General features: G+C 40.6%; 1 protein-coding gene across 1 annotated transcript in view; it reads right to left on the bottom strand.

Moving 5' to 3' along the window:
* Nucleotides 1–5,939: 5,939 nt before the first annotated feature.
* Nucleotides 5,940–22,879, bottom strand: part of SLC39A8 (solute carrier family 39 member 8) — an 81,103-nt gene continuing 64,163 nt past the window's right edge. Inside the window, exons 7-9 of the mRNA XM_040329928.1 lie at nucleotides 17,095–17,302; nucleotides 13,046–13,230; nucleotides 5,940–6,754 (exon numbers count right to left, since the gene is read on the bottom strand). Coding sequence (XP_040185862.1) covers nucleotides 6,605–6,754; nucleotides 13,046–13,230; nucleotides 17,095–17,302 — 543 coding nt within the window. The 3' untranslated portion in view covers nucleotides 5,940–6,604. The remainder of the gene's footprint in view (nucleotides 6,755–13,045; nucleotides 13,231–17,094; nucleotides 17,303–22,879) is intronic.

Genomic DNA, 22,879 nt, shown 5'->3' with positions numbered 1-22,879 from the left:
ATAAAATGCAAAAATAGATGTGGCAGCAAAATGGCATAATAGATGTACAGTACTTAAGGGGCCGGATTCAGAAACGAGATACGACGGCGTATCTCCTGGCTTTTTCCAGCGTATAGTTACCCCTGCTATATGAGGCGTAGCTAATGTTAAGTATGGTCTGTCGTTCCCGCGCCGAGTTTTGAAAATTTTACGTCGTTTGCGAATAGGGCTGTATGTCATTTACGTTCACGTCGAATCCAATACGTCCATGCGGCATACTTTGGAGCAATGCACACTGGGATATTTTACGGGCGGCGCATGCGCCGTACAAAAAAAACGTCAAAAACGCGGGGTCAAGTGAAATTTAAATATAACACGCCCCCAACATCCCCATTTGAATTAGGCGGGCTTACGCCGCCACACATACGTTACGCCGCCGTAACTAAGGGCGCAAGTTCTTTCTGAATACAGAACTTGCGCCCAAAGTTACAGCGGCGTAACGTATCGGAGATGCGCTCATCTTTCTGAATCCGGACCAAGAAGTATATATTGGGTCTTAAAGTCAGCTGCAGCATTCTCATTAGCAGGGATGGGTTAAGGTGTATTTGGATTCTAGTCTTGCACACTGACCATCATAAGCCGTCGAGATGTTCCCTGCCCCACAGCCCTACATACACATGCCTCTTGTGTACATGCGGCTGGGGAACTGGAATGCCGGGAATGATTTGCAGACACTGTAATAGAAGGAGGGCCCTGTCGTGTAGGCTGTACGGGGCCCCATGATTTCTAACAGAAGCCCTGGCCCCCATTATCTCCTCTCCGCTCCTCTCCCTCCTTCTACTGTTGGTTTCATTGACTCGGTTGTCCTCCTTCTCCATAATCTTGTCTTACTGACCCTGCCCACAAACTTGCTAACTACTGCCACTTCTGTTGCTTCCCCCTCATAAAGCAGTCTCACTGCCTTCTCTCTATGGCTCCATTCACTCCTACGTAGGTGCAACAGAGTGTGCATGTAAGGGTAGGGGGATGGGGTGGTTGTCACATCCACAATATCCCCCTCCTCGTTGGGCTGTACAGGGGTTTGGAGAGGATGTCACAGCCAGAAAACCGATCACGCCGGGATGGATGTACTTCCATGTCCTCCTGTTTTAGTCAGTGTAAAGAAGGAAAGCAGAGGGACTGGCAGGATCACCAGGCATTTCACATAAAGGAAATAATACAAAACGAACAGGGTACTTTTTAATACAAGTACATGGTAACACATACACATATCAGGAATTTAAAGTGTTGGGGTAACATACACTTTAAGAAAATACCCACCCACCTTTCACAATATGCATCAATCACTGCATCTTTATGTCGTACTTTGTTTAATGCACTTGTTTTAGCTCACATGAAACGTAAGGAAAAAGCCTGTTGGTTGTGTTTACCCTCAAAGTCCTTTAACCACGTATGTACAGTACCTCCAAGTATAATTGAAAGGGCAAAGTGGTGGACACTTATTTCTGAAGTGACATTTTAAAATAGCACTGCAGAAATCACCCTCGGGTGGCCAGTGCACCTGTTTAAGGCTGCACTAAGCCATCATCCAAGAAATCATTTGATGGCTTAGTTCACATATACAATGTACAAAGTTTCTCTGTTACATGGTAGAGAGCGACTCTGTACCATGTAAACACTGTGATGACCATTCACAACAATCAAAAATGTACTCAGGGTAGTTTTTATATGGAACTGCCTGCTCATTCCTCTTACAACTGAAGGGTATAGCGGCAGAAATAATGAATTAAAAATGTATTACATGTTTGTTACAGACTAGTATTGTGGTTATTGAAAGTTAAAACATGATCCTCTTTCTACTGTTTTGTTTGTTTTAATGCTAAAATTTGCACTAAATTATATGGGCTCACATGGCAGTAATGCCCTCTCAAAGGTACTCCACGATGGTGTATAGCAGTTGTTGTCAGGCATTCAGAAGACACTATTGAAGCCTGTTTGTTTTTTCTTTTTTTACTTGCCGAATTGCGATTTTACATTGTGGGACTGCACCGTAACTGTGAGCAAATGTTTGACTCGCAGTTGCAATGCAACCCCATTGATCTCAATATTCAAGCTTGACAGGCAATGCTGTCTGTAAAGCTCTGCTGCCCAATGTAAAAAATGCCATGAACATGAAGCAAAGCATCGCAATAGTGGCATAGCCTTTTTAGGCAGTAATGTTAGAATTCCAGTGAATGGCCGGATGTATCAAAACCCTGATGCCGCGTACACACAATCATTTTTCGGCATGAAAAAAACATTGTTTTAAAAAAATGTAATTTAAAATGATCGTGTGTGGGCTTCACATCATTTTCCGGCTTCTGAAAAACAACAACATTTTTTTTCAAGCATGCTGACTTTTTTTAACAACGTTTCAAACTATGTAATTTTTCAGGCTGTAAAAAATGATCGTGTGTGGGCTTAAACGACGTTAAAAACCCATGCATGCTCAGAAGCAAGTTCTGGTAAAACTACCGTTCATAATGGAGTAAGCACATTCATCACGCTGTAACAGACAGAAAAGCGTGAATCGTCTTTTACTAACACGGAATCAGCTAAAGCAGCCCCAAGGGTGGCGTCATTTTTTTTTTTTCATGCCGAAAAATGATCGTGTGTACGCGGCATAAGACTTTTTTGTTGGCCACACAAGATTTTATGTGCATAAAGGATACTTTCACAAGCACTTCATCTGTATTTCTCATCACCAAATCTCATAAGGCTCCTTGGACACTGGGGCCCAGATTCTCAAAGGACTTACTACGGCGAAGCGCCATGTACGCCGTCGTAAGTCCTAATCTGACCCGTCGTATCTATGCGACTGATTCTTAGAATCAGTTACGCATATATATCCATTAGATCCGACAGGCATTTTTTTTTTTTACCGCTAGGTGGCGATTCGGTCGAAATCCGTGTCGAGTATGCAAATTAGCTAGATACGCAAATTCAAGAACGTACGTGTGGCCGACGCAGTAAAGTTACGACGTTTACGTTAGGCTTTTCCCGGCGTAATGTTGCCCCTGCTATATGGTGGCATAAGTGCGGCGCAACAATGTTAAGTATGGCCGTCGTTCCCGCGTCGAAATTTGAAAAAGTTACGTCGTTTGCGTAAGTCGTCCGTGAATGGGGCTGGACGTCATTTACGTTCACGTCGAAACCAATGACATCCTTGCAGCGTACTTTGGAGCAATGCACACTGGGAAGTTCCACAGACGGCGCATGCGCCGTTCCGAAAAAACGTCATTCATGTCGGGGGTCACAGTAGTTTAGCATAAAACACGCCCCCCTGATCCAAATTTGAATTAGGCTGGCTTACGCCGGCCGAATTACGCTACGCCGCCGCAACTTACGGAGCAAGTGCTTTGAGAATACAGCACTTGCTCGTCTAAGTTGCAGAGGCGTAACGTAAATCGGATACGTTACGCCGCCACAAGGATACGCCGTTCTACAAGAATCTGGCCCTGGGTGTCTGGACCCTGTGCATCCAACCCTGAACACATAGGGCCCTAATCGTCAATACCACTCAGGACAGCGCTCAGTCCCATCCCATCAAGCCACAGCTTATATACCCTGTGTGCAATGGGCCTTTAAAAGTCACATTCTAAAGATTTTCAGTAGTGTAAATGGGCCAAGCGTTTTAAATTAACTCACATGGCAGAAATAAAAATAAAATCTTAAAACGTATAATTTGCTTGGGAGTATTTGATGACTGCTGTTTAGGATTCAAATGATTGCTAGTGATGATCAGGCAATTGCATTGGTCTCATGCTGTGGGAGGGACAGTGGACAAAAGTCTAGCTGCTTAAAGCGGGAGTTCACCCAATTATGTTTTTTTTTCTCTTTTCCCCTTAGATGGATGCTCGTTTTGTCTAGGGGAATCGGCTAGTTGTTTTAAAATATGATCCGTACATCCGTACATGAAGGTAAAAAATCTTCAGGCTTTAGAACCACTTTAACATGAACTGTTTGACAGGGCTGTTTTGTTTTTTGGGGGGTTGCTGCAGACTAAATAGTAAGTGTGCTGGGAAATTTTCTGTTGTTTGTGATGTTGTGTAGCGGCCTCGCCATGTGTCCGTCTACATGTGATGGGATAGAACCCACACTTTTTTAACCGCTTGCCGACCATATACTGTATATATACGGAGACAAGGCAGCTCCCCTGTGCAGGATCACGTACCTGTACGTAATCCTGCACTTCCGGCGACCCGCTCCCACTGTGATTGGGTACAGCGAGAGCCAATCAGCGGGTCCGGTGGACTCGATGTCTAGCGGGACCCGATGATCGTTCGGGACAGAAGCAGAATGGGTGGTCAGCCTATGTAAACAAGGCAGACTGCCGTTCTGTTAGTAAGAAAGGTAGTGATCTTGTGTTTCTGTAAATCAGGAACACGAATCTCTGCCTTCCCATAGTACAAGCACCTCCCACACAGTGAGTAAGCACATTTTAGGCACACATTTAACCCTTTGATCTACCCTGATGTTAACCCCTTCCCTGCCAGTGTCATTTGTATAGTGACAGTGCATATTTTTAGCACTGATCACTGTATTCACTGGCCATAAAACAGCCTTTGCACACACATACACTGGCATAGAGAGGGACCGATGCCCTGAAGCAACCAGCTAAAAATCATACTGTTGAACTCTGGTGTTTTACTTTAGCAGGTTTTGTTTTATCTATTTTTTTTTCCAATTTTGTAGAAAAGCATTAAAACTATAAACCAATTGTTTTTATTTAATAATCAGTGTTTTCATTATTAGGGAAGCTCCTTATTCAGCCTCTGTCTATTGCAAATAAATGACTGCATCAGCATAAAGGTAGCAAGAAACAAAAGGCAAAATTCAACAAGCAGAATCATTTTTCCTGTTTATTTATTTTTTTTACAAAAGGATTTTGTCAGGAAAATAAAGTATGGTAAAACACTGAAATTCCAGTTAAAATTATTAGCTTCAGCTAAACCTGCATTTTGTATTAACTAGCTAAGAGAAGTGTTGCACTGTATATCCAGACACCATAGACAATTCTTCCTTTTTCACTTCCTGATATAAAACACGCCAAAACATATGCAAATAGCAATTTTGTATTAGCTCCGAGGGTGCCAACTTACCTGCTATACAGTGTAAAACATTACTTTAAATAGTTTACACTGGGCTAGATTCAGATAGGTTTACGCAGATCTAAAGATCCGCTCACCTATCTCATTTACGTTACGCCGGCGCAACTTTTTCAGGCAAGTGCTTTATTCACAAAGCCTGTAAAGTTGAGCCGGCGTAACGTAAATCCCCCGGCGAAATTTAAATTCCGCGGGTAGGGGGCGTGAAACATTTAAATCAGGCGCGTCCCCGCGCCAAACGAACTGCGCATGCGCCGGCCGCGACTTGATCCCGGTGCGCATGCTCCAAATGACGTCGGCAAATCGTCATGCTTTCGACGTGAACGTAAATTACGTCCATCCGTATTCGCGAACGACTTACGCAAACGACGTAAAAAATTCAAAACTTGGCGCGGGAACGACGGCCATACTTAACATTAGCTACGCCTCATATAGCAGGGGTAACTATACGCCGGAAAAAGCCGAACGCAAACGACGTAAAAAAAAAGCGCCGGGCGGTCGTTCCTTTCTGAATCAGCGTAACTCCTCATTTGCATATTCGTCGCGTAAAAGATACGGAAGCGCCACCTAGCGGCCGGCCTGGAATTGCAGCCTAAGATCCGACGGTGTAAGTCACTTACACCTGGCGGATCTTAGGGAGATCTATGCGTAACTGATTCTATGAATCAGGCGCATAGATACGACCGGCCAAACTCAGAGATACGGCGGCGTATCTGGAGATACGCCGGCGTATCTCCTCTCTGAATCTAGCCCACAGAGTACAAGCAGAAAAGTTTCAATTTCACCCCTTCATAAAGAGGCTCCACAGTCTTGATTATATCCATTTTCATTCAACAGCAATATACAGTGTTTGGAAGAGATTTTCTTAAAAAAAATTAAATACTTTGGCTTGGCTTAAAAAATGTTGATCTGTTTGCTGACATTTTAAAAAGTATAAAAATATGCTCAATATACCGTGGAGTCCATTTTTCATGTGGATGAACTAAGACGGTAACTGTTGTTAAGTCAGTATTTTTACTTCTTTTCAGTGCAAAAAAAAACAATCAAAAAAGATCAGTGACAGAACAACAAAAAGCATTAATCTTGAAAAAGTTCATATACAAAAAAAAGCTTTTTGTTTTTTTTACAAAAATGACAGTGATTTGGTCATGAGCCCATAAATTTTCCAAAATCACATGTATTAAAGAGGCAAAAACTGCCAGTACTGTAAATAAATCACACCCTGTAACACCTTTGGCTCACTATAACACTGTACAGGTAAAACCTGGTGTACTCACTTTGCAAACATATACAAATATTTTTCATTTAAAGATAGCAGCAGTTTGTTGCGTATGCCTTGAATCTGCTTTCAAAGTAATTTCATCTAAGTGCGCATTAAAAAAAAAATCTCTTGAGGTTTGAAGATAGAAGGTATAAGGCCACGTTATATTTCTTTCTCTTGTAGCATCTTGGGTATTTAGTCCTTGGAGGAACATATACTATCCCAGTGTAATGTTTCCAGCATAAAGGGTTATCAATAGAATGATAGCAAATCCAGAAAGCAATCCAGCATTCTGAATGGCAAAAAAGACCATGTCAGTTTTTCTTCCTTTTATTTTATCATTGAGCATTTCATTCATTTCAGGAAACTGAAAGAGAAATAAAGTACGCATAAATGACATGCAAAGACCTTTTATCATCAGGCAAGCTGGTTATCTTTTCCCAAAATCCTCTAGGTGGCAGCATACACAAGGTTCTTACATTGTTTAGCGTCTCAAGGGCTTGTCATTTTTAAATTTAGTTTGGTAAATAATAATAAAATAAAAATTATATATATATATATATATATATATATATATATATATATATATATATATAGTATCTCACAAAAGTGAGTACACCCATCACATTTTTGTTAATATTTTATTATATCTTTTCATGTGACAACAATGAAGAAATTACACTTTGCTACAATGTAAAGTAGTGAGTGTACAGCTTGTATAACAGTGTAAATTTGCTGTTCCCTCAAAATAACTCAACACACTTAATGTCTAAACCGCTGTCAACAAAAGTGAGTACATCCCTAAGTGAAAAGATCCAAATTGGGCACAAAGTGTCAATATTGTGTGTGGCCACAACTATTTTCCAGAACTGCCTTAACCCTCGTGGGCATGGAGTTCACCAGAGCTTCATAGGTTGCCACTGGAGTCCTCTTCCACTCCTCCATGACAACATCATGGAGTTGGTGGATGTTAGAGACCTTGCTTTTCTTCACCTTCCATTTGAGGATGCCACACAGATGCTCAATAGGGTTTAGGTTGGAGACATGCTTGGCCAGTCCATCACCTTTACCCTCAGCTTCTTTAGGAAGGCAGTGGTCGTCTTGGAGGTGTGTTTGGGGTCATTATTATGTTGGAATACTGACCTGCGGCCCAGTATCCGGAGGGAGGGGATCATGTTCAGCTTCAGTATGTCACAGTACATGTTGGCATTCATGGTTCCCTCAATGAACTGTAGATCCCCAGTGCCAGCAGCATTCATGCAGCCCCAGACCATGACACTTCCACCACCATGCTTGACTGTAGGCAAGACACACTTGTCTTTGTACTCCTCACCTGGTTGCCACCACACACGCTTGACACCATCTGAACCAAATACGCTTATCTCGGTCTCATCAGACCACAGTTCATGGTTCCAGTAAACCATGTCTATTTACGGCTTTCTTGTGCATAATCTTTAGAAGAGGCCTCCTTCTGGGACGACAGCAATGCAGACAATTTGATGCAGTGTGCAGCATATGGTCTGGGCACTGACAGGCTGACCCCTTCAACCTCTGCAGCAATGCTGGTAGCACTCATACATTTAATTTCCAAAGACAGCCTCTAGATATGACGCTGAGCACGTGCACTCAACTTTTTTGGTCGACCATGGGCAAGGCCTGTTCTGAGTGGAACCTGTCCTGTTAAAACGCTGTATGGTTTTGGCCACCGTGCTACAGCTCAGTTTCAGGGTCTTGGCGATATTCTTATAGCCTAGGCCATCTTTATGTAGAGCAACAATTATTTTTTAGATCCTCAGAGAGTTCTTTGCCATAAGGTGCCATGTTGAACTTCCAGTGACCAGTATGAGAGAGTGAGAGCGATAACACCAAATTTAACACACCTGCTCCCCATTCACACCTGTGACCTTGCAACACAACAAGTCACATGACACCGGGGAGGGAAAATGGCTAATTGGGCCCAATTAGAACATTTTCACTTAGGGGTGTACTCACTTTTGTTCCCAGAGGTTTAGACATTAATGGCTGTGTGTTGAGTTATTTTGAGGAGACAGCAAATTTAGAAGCTATACACACACACTACACTCACTACTTTACATTGTAGCAAAGTGTAATTTCTTCAGTGTTGTCATATGAAAGGATATAATAAAATATTTACAAAAATATGAGAGGTGTACTCGCTTTTGTGAGATACTGTATCAACATATATATATATATATATATATATATATATATATATATATATATATATATATATATATATTTTTTTTTTTATATATATATATATATACACCTGTTTGCGTTAATGTTGAACAATAATCTTAAAAAAAATTCAGGTTGGAATGTTTAGGTAGCAGAATGAAGACAAACTGAAATGGACATGGACCTGTGCGAGTATGGCACAAGGACAGGTTCAGGGGAGCTTGGCTTTAGTTTCCACGCGCCAATGGCTGTTGATAAAGGATGCATGCACTATACTGCCACCATTTGAGGGGGCAACAAAGATGGTGAGCCATGACAATGCATGCATCAGTGACATAATCCCTCTTGTGTTCCTGCTGGAGCATACTCTGCATGGCATTATGGACAGGGCACTCAAGGTAGAGCAGCGGGAGGAAGAGGAGGAATTGCTTTCCTCTCAAGGCCCATTTTATGCAGATGCCATGCTTGTGATGCCGTGGAACACAAAAGGAAAGGGAGGAAGAGGAGGATTCTGTCAGTTTTGGAGGCATTGAAGCAGAGGAAGACATCTCGTCAAACCTTAACCTGCCTGGCGGTATTCCCGAGTCTGACTCGGGCTTGCCTCGCTAGATCCGCAAATTTCAGTGATTTTGATTTGATTACATTATTGAATATTTTTTATTATAATTATATTATTATTTGTTATAATTATTTATAATTATTTATTATATTATAATTTATAATTTTGTTTTTAAAAAAATGTCATACCCAGGATGCCTATTAGAATCTTGTTTGGTCAGATTTAAGTGAGTTATTTCTAAAAATTACAGGCCTACAATATAAAAAGGCCAAATTTCCTTGCAAATAATGGTACCACTTTCAGCACCTTTTTTCTGAAAGAATCATACCACCAGGGAGGTTAAGAGATGGTTCTCAGACCTCCGAAATCTTGAGAGTAGTACATGGCTGGGAGGAGACAGTTCCAATAACTGTAATCCTCAGTGACCCTTGAGGACTCTGCTTCTCATGCCACTGCAAACTTGCAGTGCATGGGCTCCCTTATTCTTCAAAGCCTGCGAAAGGAACCGAGAATTTATGGCATCAGGGAGAAGGATCATTATTGGTTGGCAATCCTCCTTGACCATCGTTACAAGGGGAAGGTCTCAGAACTTATACTGCCCTCGCAGAGGGAGCACAGGATGAAATATATTGAGGACACCCTAAGAAAAAGGAGTTTATGTAACACCTTTCCAGACTCTGATAGGTTACAGTCTTGTGGCTTCTGTTGGTCAAAGGAGGACAGGTGGAGAAGGGGGCCTCCTAAGTGATGCATTTAAAAAAAAGTAGTCCTCGGTGCCCAGGGCTGTCAGCTTCAACATTCCATTGGCCACATCTGCATCAATATATGAAGGAAGATTATCTAGGGCTGAAAACAGAAGTGGGGAGCTTTCTAGTAGATAATCTACTGGGTTACTGGGTCATGAGAATAGACCACTAGAGAGAACTTGCCTAGTATGTAATTGAGCTGCTGGGCTGCCCTGCATCCAGCATGCTTTCCAAATGGGTAATTGGTGCTGCCGATTTTTTTTGTGACGGAAAAAAGAGCGCGTCTGTCCACAGACTCTGGTGATCATCTGACATGTGTCCAAATTAATTAATTGCAGCAGCTTACAAGCCCCTGATGCTAATGTCACTAGCTTTGTGGGTGTTGATTTGATCTTGAAATAATTTTTGGTATAGGTTTCATGGGCACAATTACCATCCAGATTCACGTAGATGGGCGCAAACTTGTGCGGGCGTATCGTATCTCATTTATGTTACGCCGCCGCAAGTTTTTCAGGCAAGTGCTTTATTCACAAAGCACTTGCCTGTAAAGTTGTGGCGGCGTAGCGTAAATCACCCGGCGGAATTCAAATTTGGCGGGTGGGGGGCGTGTTTCATTTAAATGAAGTGCGTCCCCGCGCCGAACGAACTACGCATGCGCCGTCCCTAAAATATCCCAACGTGCATTGCTCTAAATGACGTCGCAAGGACGTCATTTGTTTTGACTTGGACGTAAATTACGTCCAGCACCATTCACGGACGACTTACGCAAACGACGTAATTTTATAAATTTTCGACGCGGGAACGACGCCCATACTTAACATTGACTGCGCCTTATAGACCCAGGGGCAACTTTACGCCGGGAAAAGCCTAACGTAAACATCGTAACTTTACTGCGTTGGAAGCGCGTACGTTTGGGAATTCGCGTATCTAGCTAATTTGCATACTCAATGCAGATTTCGACGGAAGCGCCACCTAGCGGGCCCCAAAAAAATGCAGTTAAGATCCGACGGCGTAAGAGACTTACGCCTGCCAGATCTAATGGATATCTACGCAATAACTGATTCTAAGAATAAGTCACATAGATACGACGGCGCTAGGCAGAGATACGACGGCGTATCTGGAGATGCGCCGTCGTATCTCTTTTGAGAATCTGGGCCAGAATGTTTTTACAGCAAGGCCAATTCTTGCTTTCATCAAGAGTACCTCTATAGGGTTACAGTGTGAAGGCACCACCAACACCCAAAGACCAATTTTCCACACCTGTTTGATCTGGGCATATAATTATAATGTTTTACAACAAGGCCAATTCTTAGTACCTCTATAGGTTTACGGTGCGAAGGTACCACCAACACCCAAAGACCAAGTTTTCCGCAACTGTTTGACCAGGGGGATCTATAATTTTGTATTTATTATTTTTTACAACAAGGCCAATTCTTGCTTTCATCAAAAGTACCTCTATAGGTTACAGTGTAAAGGCACCACCAACAACCAAAGACCAATTTTTCCACAACTGTATATCATTAACATTTTTTACAGCAAGGCCAATTCTGGCAGACATCTCCCTATCTGTTCTCATGCAGCTGGGCTACCAGTACATGGCATCATACACTCCCAGATTGCTCCCAGGTAACCTTTCTCTGTTGAATGATTTTCAACAAACCCTACTTTTTCGTGGAAATATGTTCAGTTTACCTAAAGAATATCATGCTCAGAACGTGCCTTAAATATACTCTATTTAAGCCAATCATAGTGGAACAATTAGTATTATACTCATGATTTTTCAGATGGCAAGTCTCTGCCCATTACCATTATGAGAGTCTGTACTCAAGCTCTATGGTTTTTTGACATCCTTAGTGCGCATCTGCCTTTACGTTTTTCCAATCTATGATATCATTAAAGCCTATAAGGAAAAATATCCTGGATGGCCGCACACCATGAAAAAGGCATCTTTATTGTAGAAAATAAAATAAAATCCAGTGTACAGCAGTCAAATCATGGAGAAACAGGGGAGAATAGCAATTTTCCACACCTGTTTGATCTGGGCATGTAATTAAAATGTTTTAGAGCAAGGCCAATTCTTAGTACCTTTATAGGTTTACGGTGCGATGGCACCACCAACACCCAAAGACTAAGTTTTCTGCAACTGTTTGACCGGGGCATATAATTTTTTTTTTTTTTTTACAGCAAGGCCAATTCTTGTTTTTATCAAGAGTACCTCTATAGGTTACAGTGTGAAGGCACCATCAACACCCAAAGACCAATTTTTCCGCAACTGTTTGACCGGGCATATCATTCCATTTTTTTACATCAAGGCCAATTCTAGCATTTATATTATATGAATATAATAATATGCATTTTTCATTTTTATTGTTTCACTTTAAGCATCATAAATATAACTGCTCAATCAAAACCAATTTTTTTAAAAAAAAACTTTTTGCATTTATACATGTACCCGGGGCCATCATACCCTTTTTAGGGCCGATAACTTGCATAAAAGTCTTCAAAATGTGGACTTTTGATTTTTAAAGTTCAGGTCCCATAGACTTTAATAGGGTTCGCAAAAGAACTTTTGGAATGTTCGAGAGTTCTGGCGCAAACCAAACTGGGTGTGTTCAGGTCATCTCTAATCTCCACTTTTAATGAATTCCTTAAGTCAAATTTTCCTGCACATCACTGGATGTTATCATTAGGGTTACAGGCAGGGTTTAATGTAAGGTTTAGTGTCTGGGTTACAGGCAGGGTTAGTGTGTTGATTAGTGTGAGGATCGCAAGGCAGGGTTAGTGTGAAGACTTGTTTAAGGGTTGCAGGCAGGATTGATGTAACGTTTAGTGTTGGGGTTACAGGCAGAGTAAGTGTGAGGGTAACAGGCAGGGTTAGTGTGAGGGTTGCAAGAAGGACTAGTGTGAGGGTTAGTATTAGAAGCAGAATTAGTGTGAGAGTTATAGGCAAAGCTACCCTGAGGGCTAGAATTAAAGCTACAGTCAATAATAGTGTGGGGATTAGTGTTAGGGTTGCAGGCAATGTTAGTGTGAGGTGGACTTCTCTCAATGCCAAGAGCTCTGAGCCAAAAAGTACCATTGGCACGGAAAGCTAATGTAATGTAGTTTCAAAACAATCTCTATACACACGGGAAAAGCAAAAGGTTTGTCTTACCATATCTGCCAGTCCAATATACAGAAACATTCCTCCAGCAAGTCCAAATATAATATTTGGTTCAAAGTTGTTGCCCACTAGAATCCCAATAATCATACCAAAGTAACACGTGCAAGCAGAAATAAAATTGAAGAACAGAGCTTGGGGGATACTCATTCCTGCATTCAGCAAGATTGCAAAATCACCTAAAAAAAAAAAAAAAAAAAGGCAAAAATTGTATACAGTTAATTGCTTCATGCAGTCATTTGCTTTCGCAATTTTTTTTTGTACTGGATTCAATATTAAAAAAATATTATTAAATACTGGTAAATATAATTAATATATTTTAATTTGCACAAAAATGTAGGTGAGAAAGTATTATAAACATTGTAACTGTACTCACGTAACATCAACAGGGTGCCACCACAAAAACAATAAAACCCATTGTAAAAAAATAATATTTTCACCCCTTTCCCTCCAAAAAAAAAGAGAAACCGGATCTGGGGTACAATAATAGATGGAGGGAACGGAAAGGGTGGGAAGCTCAGAGGTAAAGAATACAGAATAAGGGATGATAAGGAGGGAAAGAGAGTGTAGGGGGTTAAGGAATGGAAATTTAGAGATATGGGCTATGAAGGAGTTTGTAAAACCAATGAAATTGAGGAACCTGGTTGACAATAAAAATAAAGTGACAATAAATGTATTGTTGACAACAAGCATAATAGTTTCACGGCGGAGTATAGTTCAATCGGATAGCTGATGTAATAGATGCCCAATCCAGACTGTATAAGTTAACCAGCATACCCATATCTCATAAAAGCTGGTATACTGTGTGGACATTTTTGCATAATATTTTTTCCATATTCATTTACTGTTTGACCCATGCGAGCTATTAACTTAGATTGGGGCTGTGGGTTGTTTCCTGTACTTAGACCCTGTTCACATATGCAGTGACCTGCGTTTTACTGGAAGAATGTAAGCCACTGCAAGGACACATAGAAAACAATTGTTTTCTGTTTGTCCTTTTCGCATCACCATGCTGGAGTCATGTGCATTGTGTTAAAATGCTAAATGAAAATGCAGGAAAAAGAGGAGAAAAAAAGAGGAGAAAAAAAATAGAAAAAAGCTTTTCATTATTTTGACCCTTCCAAAGACCCATAGCAATTTAAAGCACATAAAAACAGGTGTCAACACCAGTTAAAACACATGCCAACGCATCAATAAACATGCACACCATTGGATGACAATAAACATACGTTTTTTTTGCATTTTCATGCACTTTTATGTGTGAACAGACCCTTAGAAATTACATTTTGGGGTATGTTCAAGAGTTACGCAATGGATAGTTTTGAGAAATTTGATTACCCAAGGGTCTGAATTACAGGAAGACCTTGTAATATTTGCTTCCAAAAAGCAATGAACAAGATCCCTAGATGCAAAAAGAAGGCAATATGGCCACATCCTTCAACATTTATCAGGTAGATGGGGCCAGATTTTATCATCTTCCACTCATTGTAGGTGGAATTTTTTTCATCTTCCAAACAACTGATATATTCTTAAATTTTGAGAAAATGGAGAAGACATGTACTAGGGCAAACATATTCTGAAACTGTTAAAGGAAATTTGAACTTGCACAAAAACAATCAGAGATTTACTAATGAAGGGAGGATAAATCTATGGACATTAAAATGTTATAAATTAGTGAAAGTTCCTTTAAGTTCTGTAACGGGTATGGGAGAGCTTCTCTAAAGGGTAGAAATCTACGATAGATTGTGGTCTTCTAGAAGGAAATGTGATCCCGTATTTAACATTACAAAGGGTTATGGGACAAATATTGCACTCCACTCTTTGACATAAATGTACTAAATATTAATATACTTACTGAATAGGATATCAAATATTGATAGGAATGAGTTTTATGTTCAAGTCGATAAGCTGAATGCTATCTGTTCAAGGGTCGCCAAATGGGTAAACTAAATGGCCAGATTTGGCCTGTTCACACACATAGAACCTCTGGTTGCTGCTGCTGCAGCTATTTATTTAATTAATTGAGGTATTATTATTGCCACTAGAGGAATGACTTCACAGCCAGCCCACTGGCTTGCTTCACATAATAAACAAGTCAGAGGGCATCCTGGGTGAAGTCGTTGACCAAATACTTTCATGAAAATATTTGGTCATTGACATCAGGCAGCATCACCAGCCAGATTGTTTAAACTGAGCAGTTTGCCGAGGAGTGGTCAGTTTCAGCAACAGGATTGTCATGTGGGGATTATTAGGTTATTGTCAGCAGTTCATCAGGCATCGTTCATCATATTCATCACTGATGGATCTACATAACTAAACAAGGTGGTTAAAGTTTTTTTATGTTTATTTACTTTTTTAGTGAATGAGTAAAAAAAAAAGTATGTGGAAGGGCCAGATATCGGAGGGCTCTCTTATGTTAGAGGAGGTTTCAAGATTCCATCCTGGGATGTGGGGAGGAGGTAGGGCTCCCAGCTTGCTTCCACTCCCTTTCCTGTCTAGCTAGGCTGTATGCTCAGATAAAAGTTCAGCATGGATTTTAAGTGGGGCCCATGATTTTTTTTTGTTTGTTGTTGTTTTTTTTGTTGCAACAGTTCTACCCTATAAAAGCCATGCCCGACACTCATCAAGTATAAGGGTCTAGTAATCTTGTGGGGGCTTCACCCTATTTTATGTTTTTGGCATGGTGCCTCCCTTAAAATCCACACCCAACCATTATCCTGGAATACCTTATTTTCCCCCAAAAGTCACTTTTACTAAAGTATGGGTGTACCACTTCTTGTGAATTTTTAAGGCATCTCCTATGTTTTTTAACGTTGGTGCAGGCCTTCTGGCGGTGCCCAGCTATGCCCTTTTTTACTAAAAGCTTGAAAATGGCCTTGAAAAAGCTCAGAATTTAATTGAAAGATTAAAATAACAGTAAGTAGAATATTCAATTGGCAAAGCAAGTAGTGGATTTCGTTCTATAAATCATCAACCAGGTATACGTAGCACCCCCCTGATCTTCAGAGGCGTGGTGGCGACCACCTGAAGACAAAGAGGGCTGACATTTCACCTTGGGTGCAGGTTGCTAGGTATGGTGGTTGGTGGTCAGTGTAGACCAAGGTCTAGATAAAAGGACCCTGATCACTTGTTCTCCCCAAATATTTATACTATTTACCAGGACACTCAGTGGCCATGAAACTCCTACTGATTGGCTGAGAGAAATATGCATTTTGACAACTCAGTTTGACTGCAGCTCATCATACTAATGCCAAAGGTGCTCGTGACTTCTACTGGCAAAAGGGAAGAACTACAACTACACTAAGCTTGGGGGAAAATCCAAATAATCGCAAAGACTACAAATCAACCAGGTTAACCACAGCCCATAGCAAAGCTAAATTTACTGGTAGCCCCAGTTTTAGACAAGTGTCATATACATATTTTTCATTTCACAGTAGAGACAGCAACAAATTCTAACCCACCATCCCTGTTTTTCCTAATCCCTCTGTCTCCATTTTGTAGCATTTCCAATCATTCTTGTCCCTGTGACACCATGTTAACAGGAAAGGCAATTAACTAAATTTTGCCCGGTGGGGACAAAGGCAGCAAAAAAAATAAGCTGAGAAAAAACACTCCCCACTACCAATTGTTTCCCGATTTGTAAAAGTAAAGTAAAACATAAAAAATTGATTACTTGTTATTACAGGATGCTACATTTACATTTATTTTTAAGGGGAGTATGCATTAGATTTTTGTAAATACTCTTTGACACCAAAAAATGTTATGCTGTAAACGAATGAAAGTCCATATAAAAGTTGATTCTTTCTTAAAAACAGTGGGGGGGGGGGGGGCGCAGTTTGCCATCTTCGCCCTGGGCACCAAATGGCCTTGTCCCAGCACTGAATGAAGTAGAAAGTTAAGAAGAGGTATTAAATAAAACAATTCAGTAACAGCGATACATAGTAGCCAAGCAGCTCCTAGTAGTATTACTATTCAAACTGCTGATGAGTGGGAATCAGGAGCAAGGTCTATAACCTTAGGCATTTAGTATATATGTCACTTACCAAACTCATGGGGGAACTCTTCACACACAATGGCGATAGATGTACTCAGCCCTTGCAACGGAGATAATGTAAATGAAGCCCCAATGGCGAGCCCATCAATAAAGTTATGCAGGGCATCACTAAATGTAATCATCCATGCTAATGTTCCAATCTCCTTCATTGGAGTCCATGTCCTTATTTTGCAGCAACAATTTCCTTCATCTGTTTCCTATAAGGAACAACACATATCAGTGAGAACTACATCTTATAATATGCACATTAAAACATCTCTCCCTACCTTCTTCTTCTATCCAGAAACAACATGATTATTTGATTGTCAGATTCATTGCTGATGCCGTGTACACACGATCGGATTTCTGATGGAATAAAATCCGATGGATTTTTTCGTCAGAAATCTGATGAAGCTGACTTTCATCAGTCTTGCATACACACTATCAGACTAAATTCCAACCGTGCCAAAACGCGGTGACGTAAAACACTATGACGAGCCAAAAAAAATGAAGTTCAATGCTTCTGAGCATGCGTCGACTTGATTCTGAGCATGCGTGGATTTTTCTCCGATGAAGTTCCACACAAACGATCAGAATTTCCTATCGTTTTTTTATCCATCGGAAAAATTTAAAACATATTCTATTTTTTTTTACACCGATGGAAAAAAGACAGATGGGGCCCACAGACGATCGGTTTGTCCAATGAAAGTCCATCGGACTGTTTTCATCGGATAAACCGATCGTGTGTACACGGCATGATTCTCATTAAATAAAGAGAACCACCCTTTTTTCTGGTAAAATATTTATTTCTCTCTGGAGACAAATGCTAAATTGTACATTTGATCCATACTATGAGAAATTTACATCTGTGTTTCTAATAGAGTATTTGTTTAGTTTACCTTTGCTTTAATGGACTCTTATAAAAGATGGAAAGTGCAAATAAAAACTGACAAAAACACCAAAAACCAACTTATGGATTCTTTAAAAAAAATTACGGGCCAGATTCACAAAAGAGATACGACGGCGTATCTCCTAATACGCCGTCGTATCTCTGAGATACGATTGTCGTATCTATACGCCTGATTCATAGAATCAGTTACGCATAGATAGCCCTAAGATCCGACAGGTGTAATTGACTTACACCGTCGGATCTTAGGATGCAATTCTAGGCCGGCCGCCAGGTGGCGATTTCATTGCGTTCGCCGTAGAATATGCAAATGACTAGTTACGGCGATTCACGAACGTACGCTTTACCTGTCGCTCTAAATTTACATCGTTTCCGTCGAGATACGCGGCGTAAAACTAAGGCTGCCCTCTAGGTGGCCTAGCCAATGTTAAGTATGGGCGTCGTTCCCGTGTCGAAATTTGAAAATTCACGTCGTTTGCGTAAGTCGTCCGTGAATGGCGCTGGACGCCATTTACGTTAACGTCTAAACCAATGACGTCCTTGCGACGTCATTTAGCGCAATGCACGTTAGGTAATTTTACAGACGGAGCATGCGCAGTACGTTCGGCGCGGGAACGCGCCTAATTTAAATGGTGCCCACCCCATTTGAATTAGGCGGGCTTGCGCCAAGCGGATTTACGTTACACCGCCACAAGTTTACAGGTAAGTGCTTTGTGAATCAGGCATTTACGCTGTAAACTTGCGGCGGTGTAATGTAAATGGGATACGTTACGCCGCCGCAGCGTAACAGATTTGTACGTGAATCTGCCCCTACATTTATATTTGTATAAATTGAATAAGTAACTGAATTTGTATTAATATCATCCTACTGAAACCACTTGCACCTCACCCAGCATGCTGGGAAAAGAGCAATTCAGGTTCTGATGAACTGCATAGCATTGTTTCTTAGGCTATAGGTATACTAGCCTACCCTGACCACGGCTGCCGGAAAATGCAAAACGCAACTGAGCCCATACTTACAATATATATATATATATATATATATATATATATATATATATATATATATATATATATATATATATATATATATATATATATATATATATATATATATATCAAGTTTTCTTTATTATATACACAATTGTAGGAATCAAATCCACCAAACATGCAATCATATAAATAAAAGGTCAGCAGATTTTTTACAGAAAAATGTGCAGTGATTGGCAGTAAAGGGAATGTAAGCCAAAGGAAACGATCCTTGTAAATGTTTTCAGTAAAAAAACGAAGATATATAGAAATACAAGCTCACAAGGTTAAGACCTTTCACATAATATGCCAATATTGGTTTGTTCATGACGCAGTTTCTTTATATGTGCTGTACAACATTTTGCTGCTACAGCAGTTTCTAATAGTATAATTAAACCTGACATTTAGCAACACATGTACTACGCTGTCAAAATGATATAAGCTATAAAAAGCATCTTAACACCTTCAAGTATTTTAGTGGTTTATTGCAGACAGCATTTTGTCAGCATTAACCTAATCTACTGTAAAACTTTAATTATAATGACTCTCAGGATCTTAACTTTTTTATTGTCAAATTAAAAAAAAAAAGTTGCTGATAAAAGGTGTATACTTTACAGAATACAAAAATAGCCATACGGAGAATGCTGGTAGACAAAAAAAATGTGAAGTAGTGAAATACAGTGGGCTATTTTTTTCCATAATACATTTTTATTGAAAAAAAATTATATTTTTCAATCTAACAAAAGACATTACAGCAGTGTACAGTTACAAAAAGAACAAATTTGAATGTAAAATCAAGAAAAAAATCAAGAAAAAATTAGTCACAGGACCACTGGTCCCGAGCACAAATGACATACTGTAGGTCTCAAAACTAAAGTAGGAAGACTCTGTGTGACAAATCTGTCAGTCATGTAAAGAACTAGATAGTTAAAGAGCCCAGTTAGAGAGGCCATCATAAAGGAGAACACATAATAAAGATCAAACCCTGTTACCCAAAAAAACTGTACATGGAGGCTTAATAAAGACTGGGTACAAGGGACACTACCGATGCCCCTGTAGACATCCTTATTGGAACGAAATGCGTCAGACTATGCATTTTGCTCCCCATATTGCTTTTAGAATTATGAACTGTAATCACTTTTTTACCATGTATGCTGGTTTTTATTATTAAAACCTTCTTTTGACCTACACCATTGGAGCCCCCTATTTTTTCTTCTCTTTACATAAATTTGTGGAAGATAAGCCTTTTGAGTTCTCTCCAGTTGGTTTTTAACACCCTTACCAGGGTTGCTGCTTGCCTGAACCGGGTACACGTAGATGTCTGGTGGACCCCTATGATTGCCATACCAACAACTCAGACGGGTCTTCCATACTAGAGTAATCTATGGCTGAGGAACATCGGGCCCATCCGTCCTTCTTGGTCTGGTCGCCAATGAGGTAGATTCCATCCTTCTCTGGATTCTCGCTGACACTTTTGTGGAACAGCCGTTTGGGACACCCTAAGCTCGATTGATCCGTTGTTGTATGACAGTCGGGTCCAACGCTTCCGGTAAGCGCATTTGTATTTCATCATTCACCTGAAGATTTCTGTTACATCTTCTATTGTTGATTACATTTGATATTTTGTGGATTGTTTTTCACGTTTTTTGTTCACCTTGCTGGGTATTTATTGCGTAGCATTTTCTATCACACTATAGGGTCACACCCTTTTGGGTATACATAGTTTAGTGTTGCTATGGCTCATATGTAGCGCTCACTCCCTTTGAATTTGTCACATTCCTGTGTAGCTGCATCACTCCCCTTGTTGGGGTTTTGTTTTACATTTTTTGGGTAGCGCATTTATTTTTTCTCACTACACTACCATCTTGCAATCCGAGCTCCATGGAAGTCTAGAGGACCAGCAAACAGAAAAAAAGGGGGGGAGAAGACCAAGGGAGAGAAGAAAAGGGGGTTAGAGAAAAGAAGAGGGGGAGAAGACCAAGGGAGAGAGGAAAGGGGGGTTAGAGTGGTAAAGAGAAAAGAAAAGGGGGAGGGGGGAAAACGGGGGGGGATGGGGAAGACAGACAAAGGGGAAGAGAGAAGAAAAAGAAAGAAGGCGGTGGAATCCAACTTCCCAGTGAGGCCAAGGAGAGGTAGTTAGATATACCTGGCTGGCCAGTGGGAATAGCTATTAATGCCATTACCGAGCACATTTGTTTTAGGAAATGCCATAAAAAAGATGAGGGGGTCTCCAGGAGGCCTTGAATTTTAATCATTTATGGTAAAGTGGTTTTACTATGGCAACTGTGCACTGTATTGGTGCAAACATTTTTCTTATTAGCTTTTATGTCTTGTTTTAGTAGAGGTGTTGGCCAACCATGAACCTGCATGTCCTGCCCAGCTCCTGAAGAGAATGAGTAAGTCCTGGTTCACACCTATACATTTTTTTGTGCATTTCATTTTTGCAGAAACACACTACAGTCCATTTAACACGGGTTTCTATGGATGTCGTTCACATCTGTGCATTTTATGGAAAGGGCCAGGGACTTTTTTCTGGTTTTTGGTTCCATAGACTTCAATGGTTTAAAAATGTGTATTAAAAAATGCACCTGTAATATGCAAACTGTAATCTGCATAGTTGTGAATCAGGTCTCAATTGCTACTGATTTCTCCAGGCAATGGTTTGATTTTACCTATGGAAACAATGCATGAGAGAGAGGAAGGGTTCCTTATATTTTATGCCCCCAAGCTATGTCAAATCCAGTCCTTTTAAATCATCAGTTTTTTGTTGCAATACAATATCTTTTTGTCCCTATGATTGATTTTAATAGAACTAAGGTCGTTGGTTCAACTCCCAAGCACAGCAACTACCTGCCTAGAGTTTGTATGTTCTCCCTGTGTCTGCATGGGTTTCCTCCACACTCCAAAGACATGCTGGTAGGTCAATTGGCTCTTGTCTAAATTGGCCCTAGTATGTGTATGTATGAATGTGATTAAGGGACCCACAAAGGGACTAATGTGAATGTAGAATATACTGTATATGTAAAGTGTTGCATAAATTGATGGCACTATATAAGCATCTGTAATAAATAAATGAATTAGTATAAGCCAAGTATGGCCTCCGACCAGAATATGTAGTTAGTGTTGCGGTTTGAGAGATATAGGATCTTTGCTATATATAGATGCCCTTCCCCCATCCTTTTCGTCAAATATTATTATTTATATGCACATAAGGATTCCACACAATGTATGCTAAGTAGGGGTTTAATTAAAGTTCCACCCAAAAATGTAACTTCTGCCTTTCGGAATCCTCCCCCTCCGGTGTCACATTTGGCATTTTTCAGGGGGGGGGGGGGGAATACCTGTCTAATCCAGGTATTTGTTCCCATATCCGGGCATATATCGCCGCAGGCTCTGCGGCAATCTATGCCATGTCCAGCCCCTCCTCCGCCCCCCCCCCTGTCTTCTGGGAAACACACGGGTCCCAGAAGACAGCAGGGACCAGTGAGGACGTGCAGCATGACTTGCGCATGCGCAGTAGGGAACCAGGTTGTGAAGCTTCACTTCCTCATTCCCTTACTGAAGATGGCGGCACCTCCACCCGAGAGCCGAGGGACAGATCGGCTTCGGGTGAGGACATCGCGGGCACCCAGGACAGGTAAGTGTTAATATTTTAAAAGTCAGAAGCTGCAGTATTTGTTAGACTTAAAAAAAAAATTGGGTGGAACTCCGCTTTAAGTACCAAAATAATAATGATTGCTGCTATATCTGCAACTGTTATGGGACACTAAACAAGAAGGCCTTTTAAAGATAAGGGCCCTTTGATAGAAAAAAACATTTTATGTTCACCCCACCTTTATTCAGAAATTTTGAAATACGT

Source organism: Rana temporaria, chromosome 1 (assembly GCF_905171775.1).
Source record: "Rana temporaria chromosome 1, aRanTem1.1, whole genome shotgun sequence".
Classification (NCBI taxonomy): Eukaryota; Metazoa; Chordata; class Amphibia; order Anura; family Ranidae; genus Rana; species Rana temporaria.
The sequence above is the reverse complement of the archived record's forward strand: the minus strand, read 5'-3'. Positions and strand labels throughout refer to the sequence as shown.